The sequence below is a fragment of the Microplitis demolitor genome, chromosome 9 (assembly GCF_026212275.2).
Source record: "Microplitis demolitor isolate Queensland-Clemson2020A chromosome 9, iyMicDemo2.1a, whole genome shotgun sequence".
Classification (NCBI taxonomy): Eukaryota; Metazoa; Arthropoda; class Insecta; order Hymenoptera; family Braconidae; genus Microplitis; species Microplitis demolitor.
This window is the reverse complement of record NC_068553.1, coordinates 8,022,001-8,044,857: the sequence shown is the minus strand read 5'-3', so window position 1 is coordinate 8,044,857 and position 22,857 is coordinate 8,022,001. Positions and strand designations below refer to the sequence as shown.

General features: G+C 31.6%; 1 protein-coding gene across 2 annotated transcripts in view; it reads right to left on the bottom strand.

Moving 5' to 3' along the window:
- LOC103577221 (RING finger protein 121) overlaps positions 1–22,857 on the bottom strand; it is a 76,033-nt gene that overhangs the window by 2,790 nt on the left and 50,386 nt on the right. For both annotated transcript variants that reach the window (XM_053742090.1, XM_053742089.1), the window contains exon 6: positions 10,499–10,734. In XM_053742090.1, the coding sequence (XP_053598065.1) occupies positions 10,499–10,734 (236 nt within the window). The remainder of the gene's footprint in view (positions 1–10,498; positions 10,735–22,857) is intronic.

The following is a 22,857-nucleotide window of genomic DNA, read 5'->3' as shown; positions in this document are numbered from 1 at the left end:
TAAGTTGACTAGCCACCTAGGTATAAATCAATTTTCAAGTTTTATTGTATACATAATCGAAATTGTTTAATTGTAGAATATATATAGTAATTTAAATTGTAAACTCAACGTTTTTATTTCAAAACACCTCCCAGATAATCCCACTCAGGGTATTCCCGGTCTATTGGTCGAAAGACTAGGGCCGAAATAAATAATTAATAATAATCACTGTCCATGCCACAGTACTAGCTACTTTGGACGTAACACTATTAAAAATTTTCAAACATTACTTTAAAATTCGGTTCGATTGAATAATTATACAAAATAAATATAATTTGTAATCCGATCTCGAGTCGATTCAGTTTTGCGCATAATAGCCTTCGGGCCCAACAAAGACGCATAATGCAATAAAATTGTATTCTCAAAAATTGTGAAAAGTTATGGTGTTTAAGTGAAGTTCAATCAAAAATATTGTAATTGAAACGTTTAATAAAAAGCCTAGAGATCAACCTTAGGAGTTTCATTCGAAAGTAGCACATTCAACCAAATCCTTCAGGAGGAGGCCGAGTGAGCTGCAAAGTCCTGAAGGGATAAAAGCCTGCCGTACTAGAAGGAAAACTCATCTAAAGGTAAGTGAAAGACAATTTCAATATCTTTTCTCTCTGTTGATCGATTGATAAATGCAACATGACCAAGCTCAAAGGAGTTTGGGTTCGTACTTGTTGGATTCTCTGAACAAAAATCAATCTTTATTCCGATATATATTTTATTTAATATTTCTTTTTAGTAAATATTCTGCTCGAAATAATATTTCGAACAGCGTTACATTTAAGTCATAATATATATATTATTTAAGTTGAGTTCAAAATGTGTATTAGACTGTGTCAAAATAAGGTTTCTTTTTTTTCGATTAAATGTATCTTAAAAGTTTCTTCAATATGAAAAAATAAATTCTCCTAAAGCTTGAGCTCAATATTTCAAAAATTGAGCTGGCGTAAAGGGAGGTCTCCTTTCCCATTTAAATAACATTGTAAATTTTTTTTTCTATTTTTAAAATAGCTACACCAAGAAATTTTTTTTAAATTTTGCTCTTGACTATCTTATAGGACATTTTAATTCTCTACAAAATTGTAACAGGGTAAAATGAGTTATTTTATCCACCAAAATTTTGATAATTCACTGATGGTTATTTACCCTACCCGTAACCCCAAAAGAGCGTTTGAATGAGATTTTCGACTTGTCGCCGGGTGCGCTAATTGATAATACTTGTAAGCTAGGTCCAATCTTAATTAACTAGAGAGGTAGTCTTCCGATAACGACCGAAGACAACCGAGTGAAATTATTAAAAATGGAAGACAGCAGCAGAAACGACATAAAGCCGGCAGGACGAGGTTACCACCAAGACGCACAGAAAGCCGGTAAGACCGAGCAACTGACTAGACGTAGAGGACTGCCGACTACCCGAACATCAGGTGACTACCTAAGTTGGACTTGGCTTCTCATTGTGGAATCAACCGATAACTCCAGAAACTTATTTTATCAGAATGCCAGGCACGGGCCCGGTATTCTTTAATATCTCAGTATTAATTAACCTGAATAAACAGGTATTGGAGTAATAAAATCAAGAATATAAATTGCGAGAGTACCGAGACGTAACAAAGGAAACGAACACGAGACAATCCGGACCAGTATTGACAACCCAGAAATACACCAACAGGACAGAACCAAGACGAGGACAAGATACAAGTCGTAGCTGTAAATAAAATCGTCAGATATTTATTAATCTAATTCTAGGCCTGGGCCAGAATTGATAAATAATAGACATACAAAATCGTACGTGGTGTCCGTAAGGTGATGGTCGCGTCTAGGCCAAACTAGGTAAATTAATTATTAATTATTAATTAATCAACATGGAAATAAGGTTGTCAGCCAGACGCTGAACAATTTAGTGTTCTTGAAGCTTCTAGAAGAATCCAGGCAACGTGGCCGGATTTATTGCGTCATAGAATTTTCCAGGCCATTCAAGAATCGCGTGCCGGAAAATTATTCTTAATCTAGTCAATAATATAATCATTAATATTAAAGTAATTTTAGTCATAATTAAATTAATTAAATATAATTAAAAGAAATAAAATCAATTAATTTATGCATAGTAAAGGTGCCGGAAAGTTAACGCGAGAATTAATGTCTCAGTTTTGAGTATTGTGATGATGAAATGTTAGTGCGTGAAATCGGCTTAAATAAATTTATTAATTGGTTGTGATAAAAGGAAAACGTTAGCGGTTGTAAATAATTACGTATATTAATTGATTAGTGATTTTAAAATGGTATATTAAATGAAGGATTTTAGTATTGTTTAATTAAAATAAAAGGAAAACTGTTAAAAGAATGTGTAAAAAAGTAGTTATGGAAAATTAGTGTTAGTGATAATTAAGTTTTTTAAGGTTGTAATCACGTAAAGGATCAAGAGGACCACGTGAATTAATTAATTAAGGTTTTGGTGATCGCGTAGAAGGTCTAGGGGACCGCGTGGAGGTTTAGGTTAAGGAATCACGTGTGTGTAAAATAAAAAGTCCAGGAAACTTAGAGTGAGTGTGTGTGTTGTAGTTAAAGGTAGTGACAAAAACGTACAAGTTTTATAAGGTATAAGGTTTATTACGGAAAAGATGTGTAAAATAAATAAAAGGTTGAAATTGTTATTTTAAATAAAGTGTTAAATAATTATAAATTATCCTTCCTCATCCTTCTCTTACAAATAAATTTACAACGACCCTGAACATTAAGATCCGGTTCTGGAAGACCGTTTGATACGTCCATTGGCACCCTTAAATAAGGACGACCAAGATAACAGACACCCTGTTATAAAATTATCTATGTCCATTTTCTTTCTAAACTCAAGAGAAACGAAGTTACAGAGGGCCGAATAGGAGAAAAAAAATAATTCATGAATTAATAACAGAAAAAAATTTATTATTTTAACTTACCAATTAATTAACTCAATTCACTTCATTATTCATAAAAAATTTTCGAATTCAACATTGTTTCGAATTAATAACAAAACAAAAATTCCAATAAAACAGAAATTAATTTTAATTATAATTCATTTCTGTTTTATTGTAATTTTTGTATTGTTATTAATTAGAAACAATGTCGAATTTGAAAATTTTTTATAAATAATGAAGTGAATTGAGTTAATTAATTGGTAAGTTAAAATAATAAATTTTTTTCTGTTATTAATTCATGAATTATTTTTTTCCTCCTATTCGGCCCTCTGTAACTTCGTTTCTCTTGAGTTTCGAAAGAAAATGGACATAGATAATTTTGTAGAAAATTAAATTTCCTATAAGATAGTCAAGAGCAAAATTAAAAAAAAAAATGTCTCGGTGTAGTTCTTTTAAAAATAAAAAAAAAATTTTACAATGTTATTTAAATGGGAAAGGAGACCCCCTTTTGCGCCAGCTCAATTTTTGAGATATTGAGCTCAAACTTTAAGAGAATTTTTTCTTTATATTGAAGAAACTTTTGAGATACGTTTAATCGAAAAATAATAAAAAATTTATTTTCACACAGTCTAATGTGTATGTGTTTATTTGAGGAAAAGAAAGTTAGCATGGAGCAAATTTTATGACCTTAGGTACTTGGATCGACGAGGGATTGAGGCCCATGTTCTAAATGCAAGGTAATATGTTTTTCTTCATTTGCACTCATGTATATAATCTGAACTTAGACATCTTTCTTATAGAAAAAGAGGAGAGGTTGTTAGACCTCAGTGTTAAATAATATTAAAAGAATGTTAGTCTAAGCTAAATCGCTTACAAGTGATGACATACCCTAGAGCACGTATTTTAATAAAAAGAAATAATTTTCATTTGTTTAATAAATTGATTTGTTTCATTCACGATTACCATACCTAAATTCCCAACAGTACTCTTCAAAAAATCCATATTAAATAATAAATATAGAAAGAGTAAATCTTCTTCGTATTCTTTATAAATGCTGACATCCTCCAAATCGCTCGTCAAAATTTTCCTATCGCTCCCAAAGCGAGAAATCCTCGATAATAAATTCAAGTAACAAGGGCGAACGTACACTATAAGAATCCGGAGTGAATCCGGAGTGAAATTAAATCCGAATTCACTTTGAATTCAATCCGCCACTCGGGGTTCCGGAGTTTTGAAAAAAAAATCACTCCGCATGCAGAGTGAATGGGGAGTTTTTTGTAGCGGAGTGATTACGGAGTGACGCGGATTTTATTTTACTCCCAATTCACTCCGGTCCGGAGTTTTAACATTTAAATGAATTTATATTAATTAATATTAAACCGTTAAACAGTGTGTGCGTGTGTCCACGTGTGTACATGCGTGTGTGCAAAGGTGTGCGTTTGGGTATGTGTGTCGCGTGTCCGAATGTGTGTGTGTTCGGGTGTGTGTGCCAATGTGCGCAGGTGTGTGTGCGTGTGCGAATGTGTGCGTATGTGAAATTGTGTGCATGCGTGTATTCGGGAGTGTGCGCGTGTGCGAATGTGTGCGTGCGTGTGTTCAGGCGAATAAGTGCGTGTGCGCGATTGCGTGTGCGTGTATGTCCCCGAATATGTGTGGGATTATCATTATTATTATTATCATTATTATTACTATTGTGGGGGTCATTCCTTCCACCCACTCCTGGTAGTTTAACATATTTTAATTATTTTTATTATTATTATTAAATCAATGAATTATTGTTAGTATTTACATTTATTTACTTAGCGATTTAAGTAACATTAGGATTAATTATTATGATTGGTAATTGGTAGCGTTTATTACTTCAAACTTTTTACTTTAGCCTAACTGTGAAGCAACACCATAAGTTATACGAGATTATAATTTAAGCGGTGACGCTGAACAACGTGGGAATATTTTTGTCCGCTGCAGAATATTTTGGGAAATTTTAGTTTATTGTAATATTCTGACAATATAATAAAATTCACATCTGCAGCCGGCAAGAATATCATAAACTTAAGTGTGCAATTGTTATAAGATTAAGATAAATATTTTGTAAGTGTTGTCGGCTAAGACTTATGGGTTTTTCCCAAATCTTTTTTTCACATCCTCAATATTTATGAAATATTTTTTACTGAGAGCAATTAAAGGATTAGAGCCCGTCGTCGGCTAGCCAGCGACCCGGACCCAGTATCTCAATAAAATTGTTTCTCTCCTTCCTTTTTCTCTATCTCTAACTCTCTTGGTACTCAGCTTGCATCCCTATACCTGCACCTACGTAAGCCCCTGTTACTACGACCACTACCTATGTGCAGGCAACTAGATGCACATACTATTTTCTATTTTCTCTATTTTTTTGCTACGAAGACTATCCCTCGGTACCCCCCTCTCTAAAAGAGTGAAGGACCCGAGGGATGATATTCGGAAAAGACAGTTCCTCTCGACCTATCGACCCATAAGCCTCGCCGGTCAATGCCTCGTCTATTTTCCTAGTTCACGCGTGTAACTTTAATATAAAATAAATCATTGTTGAGTTTGATCAACATTCATTTACGTACTGTAACCCCCTACTTCCCAAACTATTACTATTACTATTACTATTTCTATTACTATTATTATTATCACTACTACTATTACTATTACGATTACTATTACTATTATTACTATTATTACTATTACTATTACTATTATTACTATTACTATTATTACTATTATTACTATTACTACTATTATTACTATTATTACTACTATTATCACTATTATTACTATTATTATTATTATTATTATTATTATTATTATTATTATTATTATTATTACTATTATTACTATTACTACTATTATTACTATTATTATTACTATTATTACTATTATTATTACTATTATTGCCATTATTATTACTATTATTATTACTATTATTACTATTATTATTATCATTTTCTTTTTTTTTTTTTTTTAAGTTAAATGCTCAGGGGGTTATCCCCGGTAGTTCGACTCTACCGAGGGCCTCACCTGAGCGCCAAATCATTACTGCTGCGATGCTTCATCAACATGATGATCAGCATGCGCAGCAGACCAAGTTTTGTTGCCTTAGGAGACGGAGGGATTCGAGAATGACAGCATTTTGCATCCGCGATGCCAAAAACTCAACTTGCGATAAACTAGTTAGAATTTTAGCCAATGCGGACACAAAAGTCTGCTTCATTCCTCCTAGGACGCCAACAATGAGTACGACAAGCTGGACACGGTAGCCTGGGTAAAGTTTGCCTACTTCAAACAGGAGATCCTGATATATTTCGTTTTCGTGCTCTTCTTTAACCGTGATGTTATATTCAGCTGGAGCTGAAAACTCAATAACATAAATGTTACGAGCGGTTTTATCGAAGAGCACAATATCAGGTTTATTGTGGTCGATTTTCCGCGTTGTTACGAATGGCACGTTCCAATAAATACGTCAACGGTCATTCTCAACAACTTGCGCAATATCTCCTGGCAGATAAGGCAGCACTGGTGATTTATCGATACGGTGCGTATGTCTAAGGTGGTAATATAGTACTCGCAGAACAGCATTGTGATGCTAAATGTATGCATTTCTTGCCAACTCAAGACATGCTGACAATAGATGCATGAGCGTCTCTGAATGCTGTTTACAAACCTTAGACAAATTGTCGGGTAGCTGTACCTGGAGCACTTTAGCATGGTATTCGAGAGTGTTGAATACATCATCTTGGCAGGCAAAAATATATCCTTCGGTCTCGGACATCAGGCCAGCTGACTTAAGGAAGGAAAACGTCAGCTGTGTGGACAAGCCATGATCACGCACGTGTTTAAAGAACACGCTCTGCATGGACTTGTGCATGTGTGTACTGAGCAGTATTTGTTGCTCAGCGTTCCTGACGACCATCTTAAATTCTTCCTTAGGGAGTCCAATAAGCGGGTTTACTCTTCCAAGACTGAGGGATTTTGCCTCGTACATTGCTGCCTTATATAAGAACGCTCCCTTATGCCTATTCTCATGACTATGAATAATTTGCATAAGGAATTCGTCTTCATCTGCATTGAAATTGACAACTTCGTATGTTATACCCAAAACCAAACGATCGTGTAGACACTCCAAGCTCTGTAGACCTCTCCCTCCGATGTGCCGGGAGAGGTATAATCTAGTGACTAAGGAGTTAGGGTGCGTGCTCCGATTCATATTCATGACTTTGCGTGTCTTGATATCGAGGTCTCTGCGATCTTTTCAGGCCCATTTAAGGACACCGAATGAGTAGAGTACGCTTTGCATAGACTTATCCATGAGCATACTTAGTTTTTACTGCCAAAATAGCTAGTAAATGAATAACGTAAGTCGTAAGATAATGGTTTTCTGTGCCTGAGCTGTATCATCATAAGCACCAGTCCTAGGCGCCCAACGTTAAAGATTCAGTAGCGGTATTAATCCCGCGAGCAAGGTTTCTGTAAAAGGTATGTCTCTTTATTTCACTGCTCAGCAATCCCTATATGTGTCCTGGTGGACGCCGGCTTAACCTGAGCAACTGCACCGAATAATAAGAGTCGGTGATATCCCTAAATTAGCCGTGCTACGAAGAAAATAGCACGGTTGGATATTGTTGTTAGTGAACGTAAGTCTGTTAGCGTATCTCTCCATCACGTAGAGGAGGCTTAAATATATATATATATATATATATATATATATATATATATATATATATATATATACTGTAACATGAAAAAATTTGACATCAACCCGTGGTTCAAAATTGTTTGAAATATAAAAAATAGTTATCCGATGAGCAAATTCTAGTGACATCTAGAATTAAAAATTTCGACTTTGACCGAGCAATGAATCAACCGCATAAATTGAAACGAGAGATCCGGGGAAGACTCCGTACTGAACGGCCACGCTGTTGATCAATTCGATTCCCGACTAAAAAGAACAATTTTCGATTTACGGAAGAACAATTAAATCGCGAGTAATAATTATTACGTGAATAATGCTCCGATTATTTTGTGAACAAATATCCAAGTTTTGTGAACAAGTGAACAAGCCGACGCATCGGTGCGAAAGGAACACAGTGTACAATTTAATTTGTTAATGAACAAGTGAGATGTGTTCGCATAATAATAAAAATTAATTAATTACGTGTAATAATTATATATTAGTGCAATGTGACGCGTTATAGAAATAAAATATCATTTTATTTTATATTTGATTTCATTCGATATTTCTGAGAATTACAGATTATCTTTGTCTCATTCGTAACAGCAGTCTTGTAGCCTCGTCGTGAGTTCAATTTGGAGCATTCCAGATGCATCTCGAAATTTTTAGAACAATCCAGAACATTCTCAACCAATCATAGGCACATTTTTAAAGCTCACCTTCTTTCAACCCCCATATTTTTTATACCCTTATCGTTATCATCTCGTAACCACCCTCTTGCACCATGGGAGACTAATGATTATACCATACAAACACTATTCCTTTGCGATCTTTAGTTTCGGCTGCAAATCGTACTTAGACACGCACACCTCCTCTTTTACAATATATATATATATATATATATATATATATATATATATATATATATATATATAATATAACGCGCCGTTCTCCAACGATACCGTACATAATTCTACACCGATCTTAATGAAACTTAGTATACTTATTCTATGGACGATTACCTTGGGTGAGTTTGAAGATGAGCCAAATCGGCTAATAAGTTTAGTAATTATCGTTAATTGAAATTTTGTAAAATTTAAAAAAAAAATTGTTCATCGATTCAACCGGATGTAACTGTGAAACGGAAATAGAAAGCTTATTCTTGTTTGTTCTATCTGAAAGCTCGCTTGATTACCTTCAATTTTCACTATGCAGCTCATTGATTTGACCACTCTTTCTAATAGATGAATGGTTTTAAAAATTTACAAAAGACTATAAAAACTAATTTTATACAGGTTGTCACTTTGATTATCACCACAGTTTTGAACCGATCGCTTTGAAACTTGGTGTACGTATTCTGTGAGTGACTACCTTCATCGAGTTGGAAAATAAGCTCAATCGGCCGATTAGTTTAGAAGTTATAGCATTCCAAAATTTTCAAAATATCAAAAATTCATATTTTTACTTAATCTTTCTTCGACATTTTTTGAATGTTATAACTTATCGACTTTCTATAAAATTCATCTGAAAGCTCTTCAAATAAGCTTTAATTTTCATGCCTATATATGTGTCTAGACCAATGAAATTTCTTATCTTACCACTCGTTCAATGAAATTTTGCTATTGATTGGTTCTCCTACTTTCGATAGATTCTATAGAATCCTAATTGCTGTATTAATTAGTAAATTTATGAAACTGATTGAATTTATATTATTGCTGTGTAACGCTTATAAAACCTAAAATTCTCAATTCAAGTGTATAAATTCAATTTTGTTTTATTGACAGTCTTTATGATTGATTTCAAGTATGACATTTAGATATATCATAATTGAAATTTCAACTCAAATTATTCTATTGAATTTTGTATTAACTATTAATCCTATAGTAAAAAGCCCAGAATACTTTTTCGTAGATAATTTGATTCTCTTTAACTTCAATTTTCGTTATTCAACTTACCACTCCGATAATTATTTTAATTTTCTGATTTCAATTCTTCAATTTTTTGCATTTAACTTTGAAGTTTTCGACAATTTTTTTTTTTATTCCATAACCTTGAGAATTTCTGAGAGAATCGAAAAAAAAATTATTTTGTTATTAATGTTTATAAGAAAGGTTGAAATAATCAAATAATGAGAAATCTACTTCCATTTCGGCTGCCAAATGGCCTTTTTTTTGGTGTTCAATTTTGATTTATTATTCTAATCGTAATCTTGAGTAACTGACCTTTACCCGATCCATTACCTCGACGTGTTATAAGAGATTTGTTTTTTGCTGGTTATTAAATCACCTGGTGCCAAACTTTTAAATAATTTTAACAAGGTTCCAATTTTAAATGTACGTGGACCTCACTTTCGGTAAGTCCCCAGTAGCGAAAAACCCGTTACATCTTTCGTTCACGATTCGTAATTAATTTAACGCCATTCAATTGCTTGTTGATCGAACTCAGAATTATTCAAAAAACAAAACATAGTCATTACAACATCTACATGTAGCCAAACAACACTGTTTTATTCCAATTTTTCTGATATCACTAAAACAAAAAACTATAAATTTTAGATGACAATAACTTTTCAGACAGGCGTCCTCACTGAAAGTGGTTTTCGAAATAATTTTATTTTTTAAATCAATCCCCGGGAATACGTTTTGTATAATACTCGTTGTATCTCGATTTCTTCAAAACTTTCAAAAATGAAAACGTGATTTTTTATATGAATTTTAATCTATCTATAGTAAACCATATGCGAAAACGATCGAAATTAAAATTTGGTAAGTACAATTCCTAAATGATTTGCCATAAGACGTCGTTGTACTTTTAATTAAATAAGGGCTATTTATTTAAAAATTATTAGGAGAAGAGAAAAAAATATAATAATTAAGGATACGGATTGCAAAACATCTTCTTGAGATCAACTTTCTCTTTGCAATAAGGACAAGTTTGTTTTTTTCCAATAATGCACCATCCTCTGATACAAAATTCATGAAAAACATGTTCACAACTTAACTTGTAACTATTCTCGATCACGCCTTCTTCAAATTCAGAAACCAACATTTTGTTCCCACATACAGCACAAACACCAGGATCTAACGTTTTTGTAGGCATACTACCAGGCGCATAATACTGAAAATAAAAACTTCATATAATATCTACATATATATGTATTAGGGTGGCTCAAAACATCGACTATTTTTCTCGAGTCTCGTACACAAAAAAAACAGTTAACTAGGTTCAAGAAAAATATTGTCTTCCGAATTTTCTTTCTTGATTCAATAAAAATGAAATACTTGAAATGTAATGAAATGAAACACTTGATTCAAAACTTCTTTTTTGGTTCAAGACAGCAAATTCTCTTGCTCCAAAAAAATTTATTTTTGTAGTGAAATTGAAAATTTCTTGGATTAAGGAAAAAAAAATTACTAGCTAAAGAAAATAAGTTATTTCACTCCAAAAAATCAACGTTTTAAACGAAAAAAAGTTTACATGGGCCAAGAAATTTTTTCTGGTCACAAGAAAAAAATTCTCTTGCTCCAAAAAAGAATTGCTTAAGTGGAAATAAAAGTTGCTTGGACCAAGAAAAAAAATTTCTTGCTCCAAACGTTTGCTTCTTTAATAAAAACAAAAAATTTTCTCAGTCAGAAATGTATTCTCTCTCCGAAAGGTTGACGTGATGATTCGTTTTTTTTTATCTGAAGCGTAATTTTTTGTTTTTTTATTTCATGAAAAATAATTTAAAAGACCGTTAATATTAGATATTAATGTCATGATGTATTATAGAATATATTGTAGTACAATCCAAAAAACTAATTGTCACTCTGTCAAATGACAGAGTACTCGAACAAAATTTTGTTCAAATTTGAAATATAACAATTCTAAAATATCTATCTTATCAGGGTCACTACAAGTGGCTGGGCACGATCTCGTGGCGAGCACCGAACTCCCGCTGCTGCTACCTTACACTGCCCTGATTAAAAACTCCGATTGAAACTGATTGAAAACGTCCTATCAGATTCAATCGGAAATTTCTGATTGACATTCAATCAGTTTCAATCGGATTCAATCGGAAACTTCCGAATGGTTCTGATTAAAAGTTAATCAGAAATTTCCGATTGACTTTTAATCAGTTTTGATCGGAATCATTCGGAAGTTTCCGATTGAATCTGATTAAAAGTCAATCGGAAATTTCTGATTGGCATTCAATCAGTTTTAATCGGATTTAATCAGATATATCCGGAAAGTTTCGATTGTAAATTAATCAAAAATTACCGATTCCCGAGATTAAATAATTTTATATATAATTAAATGGTAAAAAATCAAATATATTAAAATCTACGTTGAATCTATATTAAAAATTAGATTTCATCTCATGAAGTAATATAGGATATACTATATTACCACCAAAAATAGCACTTGTCACTCTGTCAAAGAACAGAGGTGTGCTTGTGTCAGAATTGCTTCCAAGTCTAGAATATAATACGTCTAAACTACGTTTCTTATCAGGGACACTTCACAAGTGGTATGCGCTATCTAGTGGCGAGCATCGACCTACTCCCACTGCTATTGCCTAGAACTGGTGAATTTCCTCACCTCTACATATATCTTATCTCCTAAGAAATTTTTCTCTTAGTTGAAGCAACTTTTTTTTCTATTAGTTGGAGCATACGAAAATCCTTGTGTTAAACACCCCCATGAATAAAATTAATTTAAAAAATGTAAGTTAAAATACATAAAATATATTTTAGAATTTATAAAAAATTAATCAGAAAACTATTTTTTTAAGAGCTTGACATTAAAATAAAAATAACTAGAAAAAAAAAAAAGAAATTTTGAAAAACTTTATTTATAATAATTTTTGAGAAATGAAATTACCTACAAAAAAGTTTCTATGAGATTTTTTGATAAGTTTCGCCGGAAAAGTAAAAAGATCTCCAAATTTTCTATAAACTTGACTTTAAGCTCAAATAACTTTTGAACAGTTAGATTTATCAAAAAATAATGAGACTTTTGTTGTAGAGCATTCAATATCCTACAAAAATATCTATCGTGCATAATAATTCGTTGATTGGCTTGTAAGTTAGAAAATTCTAAAAAATAAAAAGTTTTTTTTCCCGTGTTATTAAAATAGAAAATAGAAAAATTGATTGACGCAAACCGTAGTATTATTATTAAGCGCTTGGATTGGTACCGAAATTTTTATTTTTAGGTAGACTTTCAATTTTTGGATACCAAAAAAAAAAAAATTTTTTTTTTTTAATCAACTTAATATATATATAATTTTTTATTGATGTTTCCTTTTATTTTCGTGATAGTTTTAAACTCAATCAATACAGTTTTTTGAAAAAAGTTTTTATATAATCCTGAAAAATGTTCTTTTTAACTTTTTATAAAATTGATTAAATTGAAAAGACGGATAAAATTCTATACTCGGATCTTTAAAAAATTGCTGAATTAATAATAAATGAAATTCATATCTGCCCAAATTTTAATAATTATCAATACTAACTGAATTGTATTTTTCCCATTGAATCCGATTGAAACTGATTGAAAATCGTCTGTCGAATTTAATCAGAAAATATTCGATAAATGAATTTTTATTTTCTGATTGAATCTGATTAAAACTGATTGAAAATTTTCTGTCGGATTTAATCGGATTCAATCTGAAAATATTCGATAAATAAATTATTATTTTCTAATTGAGTCCGCTTCGTTTAAAACGAATTTTTTTTTCTAGCCGACACAAGAAAATTTTGTTGTTTATATTGAGAAAAAAATTCCCTAAAAATTTCAGCTCTTAAATTTAATTTAAAGTACTTTCTCTCGAGTATCAAATTTTTCCATTTAAAAAGTATGTTAATTGAATAACATTTTTTTTTTATTGCTATAACTTAGCCAAATTTTAAGCTATCGTTTTGAAACCAGTTTTAATTTGCAGAGAATTTGTTGAATTTGAAAGTCTATAAAACAAATTGCTCTAACTCGATCTATGTCGATTCTATCTGCTCCGAAAGTTTATTTTTCACTTGTTTCGTATAATTTCGTTAATAGTGAAAAAAAAACGGCTCATCGTGCGAAAAAGATGCATAGCACCCATCTTTTAGAAAATTTCGTCCTCTACGGAATTGTTTATTATACTTCCCTGCTAAAAAAATCCGAGAGATTCTTATAGTTGTATGTATAAGGCCCTATACTTAACCATATAGCACTTCTCACAGAACTCATGCATTCTCATAAAATCTCTATGGGAATGTATGAGAATTTATGAGATTTTCTAAACAGAGTGATATTGCTAAAGTGCACTGTTTATAAGATACAATCAGTAGAACATTCTGCAGTAAAAAGGATTTATACTATATTAAGCTTACAATTTTTATACTGTCTAATGTTAAACTACTCGTATCTCATAGATTATACGCACACCCTTATTAAAAATAAACGAGGGCCGCCTCGTTTGTCATCTACCGTTAGCATTGATTCTAGCGACGCTAGCCAGACGCTAGCCAGTACCTCTTTTCATTTTTACTAAGGACTTTAGCTATATATCTAGCTCATCAGGAAGATAGTTTAAAATCAATTAGAACATTCTACACGGAGAAATAAAAAATTGATCAATCTGGATAAAATCGAGAAATAAATTATTATTTTCCGATTGAATCTGATTGAAATTCAATCGGAGGCCTCAAACGCTCCCGAACATTTCTGATTGAAAATTCGTTTCCGATTGAAACTGATAGAATTCTGATTGAGTTTCAATCAGATTCAATCGGAGTTTTTAATCAGGGTGGTGACTTCCCCTTCTCCACATCGATCTTTTCTCCCAAGAAATTTTTTCTCTTAAACAGCTTCTGTTTTCTTGGTCGGAGAACACAAAATACTTGCGTGAAAAGTATAAGTACTTGTTCCGAGAAATTTTATTTTCTTTAAACAAAAAAATGCAATATTGCTACAAAAAAATAATGCATCTTGCTTCAAAAAAAATATCTCTTACTTCAAGAAATATGAACTCTTGAAACAAGTGACAATTTTTTGATTCAAGCATAAAAATTTGTTGACATGAAAGAAAAAATTTTCATTCACGATAACAATTTCACAATAATTGTTTATTTGGTGCAAGTAAATTTTGATTTTCCGAACCGATCAAAAAAATTTTCTTGAATCAAGAATATTTTTCTTGATTAAAGTTAACTGTTTTTTCTGTGTATGAAAATTCGTTGGTTTAACATATTTTAAGAACCTTTACTAAATTTTGGATGTTGAAAAATAATTTAAATTTGGATATATTTATCCAAATTTTTCTTTTTCTTGACAATAATAGTTTAAATTCGTAAAATCGTGAATATGCTAAGAATGTAAACGCAAAATTTAAATGATTGAACGTTGCCCAAGGATTTTAAATGCATAAAACAAAAATGTATACAGTAGAGTGTTTCGTTTGAGATGACTATTTTTTTTCCGAAGCCTATGTCAAAATATCATTGTACACATTGAAAAAGCAAAAACTTTCACCAAAGATGAACTCTAAATTTTAATTTTAAGTACTCGCTAAATGAATTTGAAACTTTCCCATTTAATTAACGCGTAAATGAAAAATTATTTTTTTTTTTTTATCTATAGAATATAGATCTGCGAAATTTTAAAATATTCAATCGGCCATAAGTGGAAATCATAAAGAAATTTTTCTTCTTTAAAAGTTCTTGTAGCTAATTTATGTTTTGTAACTGGCCTCACCGGTAAAAAATTTTGAAGCCGATTTTTTCTCGAATTTCATGGTTTTTTTTTATTATTTTACTCGCAAACCACTGACTTTATTACAAACTTGTACAGGACTTTTTTGTAGGGAATTTGTTTTTCTATAAAAGAAGCCATGAAAGCCATTACCGTCAAGCTGGAAGCATTCGAAATAAATCCAATTTATCCAAGATTTTGATACTTTTTTATAAAATTATGGCCGGAGAAATATATAACATACCCTAGTTAATAGATCATCAAAAATATGTCATGTAATAATGCTACATAATAAACTGTCTCTTATTACATTTCCTCCGTCTTTTCTTATACTGTAAAAAATAAGGTACTGGCATCAAACTCCCCAAGAGTTTGAGAAAAGGTATTACCGGATTAATATGAAAATTTTGCCCCCGCGTCTTTTTCGACTCATACTTAGGGGGTCGATTTAGTGTCGAATGAAAATAATATACCTCAATTTTTAGTTCTTTAACTCAAACGGTATTCGAGAATTTAAAAAAAAACCTATTTTTTCGAAATTATTTTTATTTTTATAGTAAAATTTGAAATTAATTAATGATGATTTTTCTCCTAATTCTTACGAATCCAAAACATGAAAGAATCATATGATCATGATTCTCAAACGGAAAGCCGATTTTTAACGAAGAACAGAAAATCATAATCGTTTTTATTTTAGCCTTTTTAAAATATGTCACTCACCAAAGTTCGTCAGAAAATATCTTTTATACTCCTCTACACTTAGGAATTTTTTGAATCTTTTGAAGTGGTGGAATAATTAAAAAAAAAAGTTAAAAACTTATTTTTTTCTTAAAATTTTGCGTTCTAACAAACTTATAGTTTTTTAAATACAAATAAATACGTATAAATGTTTGTTTTACCAAAAATATATCTTTGCAAAAGATAAACATAAAAAATCAGTAGCCTAAAGTAATTAGAAGGGTTATTAATGATTCAGAAGACACCTGAAGGTTTTGAACAATTTTGAATAACATGGTTTTTTACGTGATCGTTGTTTAGTAAAATCATTAAAAATATTTGATAAGCAATGCAATTGTGAATTTTAAGTAGCAAAAAAATTTATATTTTCAACTTCCTGCTTAGAAAGCGATGATTTTCAAAAATTTCGGGAAGTTATTGTGTTCACCCCGATTTTCGAAAATTGAGTTTTCATCAGATGTCGACGTTTTGGGGTCCTGAGAAGCTATTCTGACTATTTTCAGAGTGATGTCCGAGTGTCTGTATGTATGTATATGTGTGTGTGTGTGTGTGTGTGTGTGTGTGTGTGTGTGTGTGTGTGTATGTATGTGTGTGAATGGTCTATAACTTTTTAACGAATGAATCGATTTGGATGTTTAAGGCGGCAATCGAAAGAGCTCGTTGGCCATCAACTTTCCTAAAAATTTCAGATCATTTGATCTATTAGACTCGAAAATATTGGCGAACTACGAAAAAAAAATTTTTTTTTTTTTAGTTTTTTATTGATTTCTCAAAAACGAATTGAACGATCGACGCCAACACCTAATCAGCTCTAGAACTCAGTAAAACACGTTAAATACTGCATTAACCATCTCAATTGGTTAATTTGTTCGAGAGATGTCGTTGGAGAAAGAAATGGTAAAAAACGGTTTTTTTTAAATATCTTTAAGACGGCTGACTCGATCGCTTTCAAATTTTAGTCAGCTCTAGAATTCAATAAAACGCACCTATTGCCATCTCAAACGTCAAAATCGGTTTATTAGTTCAAGAGATATCAGCGTTAAACAGTTAAAAAAATAACATTCTATGTTATTTTTTCCAGATAAACCAAAATGTACTGTACTAAAATGTGTTTTAAATCTTACAAACCTTTCCTTTTTATGGTCTCTTTTGATCATCATTTAATGCCATCAAACTTGTTCCTTAGTTTAAACCATATTATCAACGAAAAAATCGAAAAAACCCTGTTTTTAATCATTTTCTCGGATATTTTACATATTATTGCTCTGACCTAATCCAAAACTCATTTAAATCTTGATTTCGATCACTGACATTGATTTCTGCCTCAATACATTTAGTTTATTGAACATAATCGGAAATTAAAATTTAAAAACCACTTGTTCACTAATGATTTTCGATTCTTGAACTTCTAAACTTTATCATAAAGCATAACTTGTTAGAGTTTGAAAAGTTCATAAAAAAACGATCGCATGCAATAAGATTTTCGAGCTTGAAGAGCTCGAAAATATAATCACATTAATATTTTCGAGCTCCTTGAGCTCGAAAACAGCGGGAGGTTTTGGGGCTGGCCCGCAGGGTCAACCGACGCCCAGATTTTTTTTTAATTATTCCACCACTTCAAAAGATTCAAAAAAATTCCTAAGTGTAGAGGAGTATAAAAGATATTTTCTGACGAACTTTGGTGAGTGACATATTTTAAAAAGGCTAAAATAAAAACGATTATGATTTTCTGTTCTTCGTTAAAAATCGGCTTTCCGTTTGAGAATCATGATCATATGATTCTTTCATGTTTTGGACTCGTAAGAATTAGGAAAAAAATCATCATTAATTAATTTCAAATTTTACTATAAAAATAAAAACAATTTCGAAAAAATAGGTTTTTTTTTAAATTCTCGAATACCGTTTGAGTTAAAGAGCTAAAAATTGAGGTACATTATTTTCATTCGACACTAAATCGACCCCCTAAGTATGAGTCGAAAAAGACCCGGGGGCAGAATTCTCATATTAAACCGGCTATACCCTTTCCTCTTCAGTGAAACCAAATTCCTTTGAACCAACGAAAACAAGTTTTTCTCAAGAAAATCATTTTTACTGAGATAAAATCTCTACTCGATCATGAAAAATTGCTTAAGCGTTTATGTTAGTTTTCAAGATTGCCGTAACTAAACTAACATTTGATTGAACAGTAAAATATATTTTAATTCAAGTTTGGATGTACTTGATTTAAAAATAAAAACTTGTAGCAAACTTTTTAATTGGGAGAAATTTAACTGGAACTCTTGAAAAATTTATTAATAAAAAGGGCCACATATTTATCTCGTTTAGATCAATGTATAAGCAATTGATCGTATATGTACATTCAATATGAGAACAAAGTACTAGAAGCACAATGAAACTAAAAATCTCCTACTGGCTCCGTAGCGCAGCGGTAAAGCGGTCGAGTCTCGCGCGTAGGGTGCTGGATTCGAATCCTCCGGATGCAAATATTACGATTATTTAATTTGTCACTAAAAACTGTGAGAATATTCGGAATTATTCGTAACGTGTAATATACATAATATAAAAACATAGTGTAATGGTCTCAATACTTAATAAGAAACAAATAATAATAATAAAATTGAAAATAAGAAAAAAAAAATTTTTTTGAATTAATTGTTAATAAAATAATCAAAGGCACTATTCACTTAATTCAGATTACTTTTTTTTTATCAATGCAGTACAGCAATTTGAAATAATTCGATTTTTTATTGCATCAATTGCAAAGACAGTTTCTACGGACGTAAAAAAATACTACTTTCAACACTAAAATTCATTTACTTTAATAAAATTTTGACCTAACTGAAAATTCATACTTTTAATCACCTTACAATTTACTTTGAGTAAAATTTTTAAATAATCTATATAAAACAAAAATCATTATTGTATCAACAGTATCAATGTCTTGAACTAATTTCTTTTTTTTTTTTATATGAAAAGTTATTTTCTGCTCTTCAAGCTCGGAAATACTTTTGTATGCCAGTATTTTCGAAGAAAAATCGTTTTTAGCATTTCTTTTTCCCCCGATATCTTGCGAAAAAATTAACCGATTTCGATGGATGAGGCGGCAATCAACGCTTTTTATTAAATTCTTGAGCTGATTAGATTTTCAGATTGACAGATAAGTCGCTTCAAAGATAATCGAAAAAACCCGTTTTTAACGATTTCTTTCGCCGCGATATCATTCGAACAAATTAACCAATTCAGATAGCTAAGGTGGCGATCGATGCGTTTTATAAAGTTCTAAAGCTGATTAGATTTTGAAGTTGATCGTTCGACTCGTTTCTGAGAAATCAATAAAAAACTAAAAAAAAAAATTTTTGTTTTCATAATTCGCAAATATTTTCCAGTCTACTTTATCAAATGATCTTAAATTTTTAGGAAAGTTGATGACCAACAAACTCTTTCGATTGCCGCAAGAACGATTCAAATCGATTCATTAGTTAAAAAGTTAGAGACCGGTCACACACAAACACACACACACACGCACACACACACACACACACACACACACACACACGCACACGCACACGCACACACACACACACACACACACACACACACAACGACAAAAAAAATTATTAATTCCGCGCTACAAACTTCGTTCTCTGTCCTTAGCATCCAGTCTCAAGACTATCAGGGCGGCAGGTAATTTTTATCACTGGAATCACCAAACCAGTAAATCTTAAGGATTAGATAAAATTTTTGATCCGTGGAACTATCTCAAAACCACGCATAAATAAAACTGGATAATTTTTGATCTGTGGAATTATCACCAAAACCACGCAACTAAATAAAAACTGAAACTTAACAAAATGCTCAGAACTTATAAGCAAAAACAAAAACAGAGACTGGGAAAACTAAGAACAGAGTTACGGTATGCCAAGGTGTCGCTCAGTGTGTAGGTTTATGGAGAGAGGGAGTGGTCCGGGTTACATCATTCCAAATTCATGTAGATTATCAGTGAATTTGCAATTTTTTATTAAACAACAAATAATCTAAAATCTCCATTTAACAATTAACAAAATACTGTAGCTTCGTACGAACGATTCTTCTTTATAACAAAATACTGAATCTAATGATAATGAAATTAATCTTAACAAAAAGGTAAATCGACATCTAAATAAATTAATTAATTACTAAAGCTAATTAACAATCAACTAGTATTCAGTAACCTGGAACAATAACTTATAAAACCGATATTCTAGAACATTCGCTTTTAACAAAACTCATAAAACTAACGTACATGGGTCTAATATTGACGTCAATTAGACGACAATTGCTTTAATAATTAAACATATTTCTTATAATTATTTGTAAAATAATAGTAACAATAAATCGTGAACATGACTCTAAACTGTACCAATATTCTCATAATTCTCTCAGTTCTTAAATATTTTCTTTAATTACAACAGTAGCATCGTATCTCAAGACTCTGACTCGAACTCAATTAATTATTGATAATTATAATAATTATTTCATACCTGATTACTGATGAATAAAATATCGAGTAACGTCTTACACTGTTTTAAATAATACTTCTATAACAATACTCAATCTGTAGCCTTCCGCAATGCCATGAACTGTAACGCCATTTCTGGACACGTCTGCTCGCTTCGAGCGACCAGAGCTGAATGCTCACGTCCGTACTCTTCGAAGGTCTCCCTTCGACTCCCCTTTTCTCAATCATCAAAATCCAAAACCAAATCTTATCATTATCTATAACTGACCTCTATATCCTAAATCCATAAACCAATTCCCAAACTCTACCATATCGATAACTGGAGGCTTATACCTCACCAAACGTACTCACTAAACCTGACTTTGAGTATGGATATCCTTGGTAGTTGCTCTCCTGGAACAGACTTCAGCTGGGATCGTAAAACTTAAAACTAAGTGACCTATGACTTCCTCAGCGGTACAAGTGGTCATGACTTGTCCTCTGAGGCCTGTCAGACAAAAGCAATTAAAAGTGACCAAACGGCTTCCACAACAGCAACGGTCACAATATTACTGTTGAGGCCTGCCAAACCAAAACTCAAAACTGATCCCAATCTGCATCCATCAGATTCCTTTTATACTGGAGCGCTAGCATTTCAGCTAGACCTCTGCAATCTACCAAGAAGTCTCATAGGGATAGAACTAGGTTCTATCATCAGATGATACCGGGTGACTAATTCAAGTCCCGCTCCACGGTAACACTGACTTCTCCACATACTCAAAATTCCAAACTGTAAACTAAACTCAAACTTTATCATTATCTCAAACTTTAAATCTCAAACAATATCCCATACTAAATTCCCATCATTCCGATTCTAAGTCTTTACTATAATTTTTCTTAACAAAACCCATAACTGTAGCTAAACGTTACTCCATATTTAACTCTTAAACTATAACTTAAATCGAAAATCTGTATCAAAATCGTTAATACCTGCACGCTAAATTCTAAGTCTTGAGTTACCATGCTCGTAAATACAGTAAAAATCAGTTGGTGTTTGTGACGTTCACTTTGATTTGACCCCCATACGAAAAATAACGTCACAATATATTAAGGTGATTCGTTTTGAACGAACATTTTTTTTTTCGCTCCCACAGCAAAATATCATTGTACACATAAAAAAAAAGCCCCTGAAAGTTTCAGCCCTTAATCTTACGTCTAAGTATTTTTATTTTGATTTTGAAGTTTCCCTATTTCAAATACATAAGAATATTAGGTTTTTTTTTTAATTCCCTATAACTTGGAGGCATTTCATGGCACTATAATGCCCATAGGGGTGATTTGTAGATAATTAGCTGCACTTTAAATGTGCTCACGACAATTTTATTATAACTCGTATATTTCAGTTTTTATGCGAGATAGAAGTCATATTTTAAAAAAATACTATATTTTTTGCACGTAAAGGCTAAACGGTTAGAGTTACGAAAGAAAAGTAAATAAAAATTTTGTAGGAAATTTAATTCTCTACAAAAAAGGTCCCATTCATGAAATCCATAATTTTTAATTTAAGAATTTTTTCTATTAAATGTTGAGAGAATAATAAATATTATGTGGCTTAAACTAAAAAATTATACATTTTTTCATTATTTTCTCGTATGTTTACCGTATATTTCTAACTGTAGAATAAAATATGCTTATACATTAATCAGTTAAGAGCTCTGTGACATATAATTTTCTTTTTTACAGGATGGATATTTTTTGCGGTGGTCTTGGACTACTTGTAAAATTAGTTGCCTTTGTTCTTCGTCTTGTGTGAAACATTGATTGTATTTTTCGATCAATGCCACCCCTCGTTCCGCTGTATCATTCACAACTTTTAGCCGCTTAAATGTTTCTAGGCATTTTTTATAATCGTCATTAGATTCCCATAAGTCAGGATCGATTTTAAGAAAACCAGTGGACAACTCAAACTGTTTAAAAATGAAAAGAGATTTCTGACTAACAAAATTACTTATCTCTTTCGTAGCCAATGAATCAAATTCATTTTTGTTTAGAATGAGACGTTTTTCCTTAATAGCATGTAGCCCAGTCATTTTAGGGGTTTCACCTCGGAATGAAAGATAATAAGCTATAAATTGGTATAAACCTTTGTTTTGTCGTTCTAAATGTTGTCTCAAAAGTTACAAATGATACCGTGTCCGCGTCTTAAGATATTGAAGGTCAAAGGTCATAAAAATTGGTTTTTCGTGAATATCTCGCTTTCTATTGCTTAAATGATATTTTTACTGATAATAAAAGTTGTAGAGTATAAA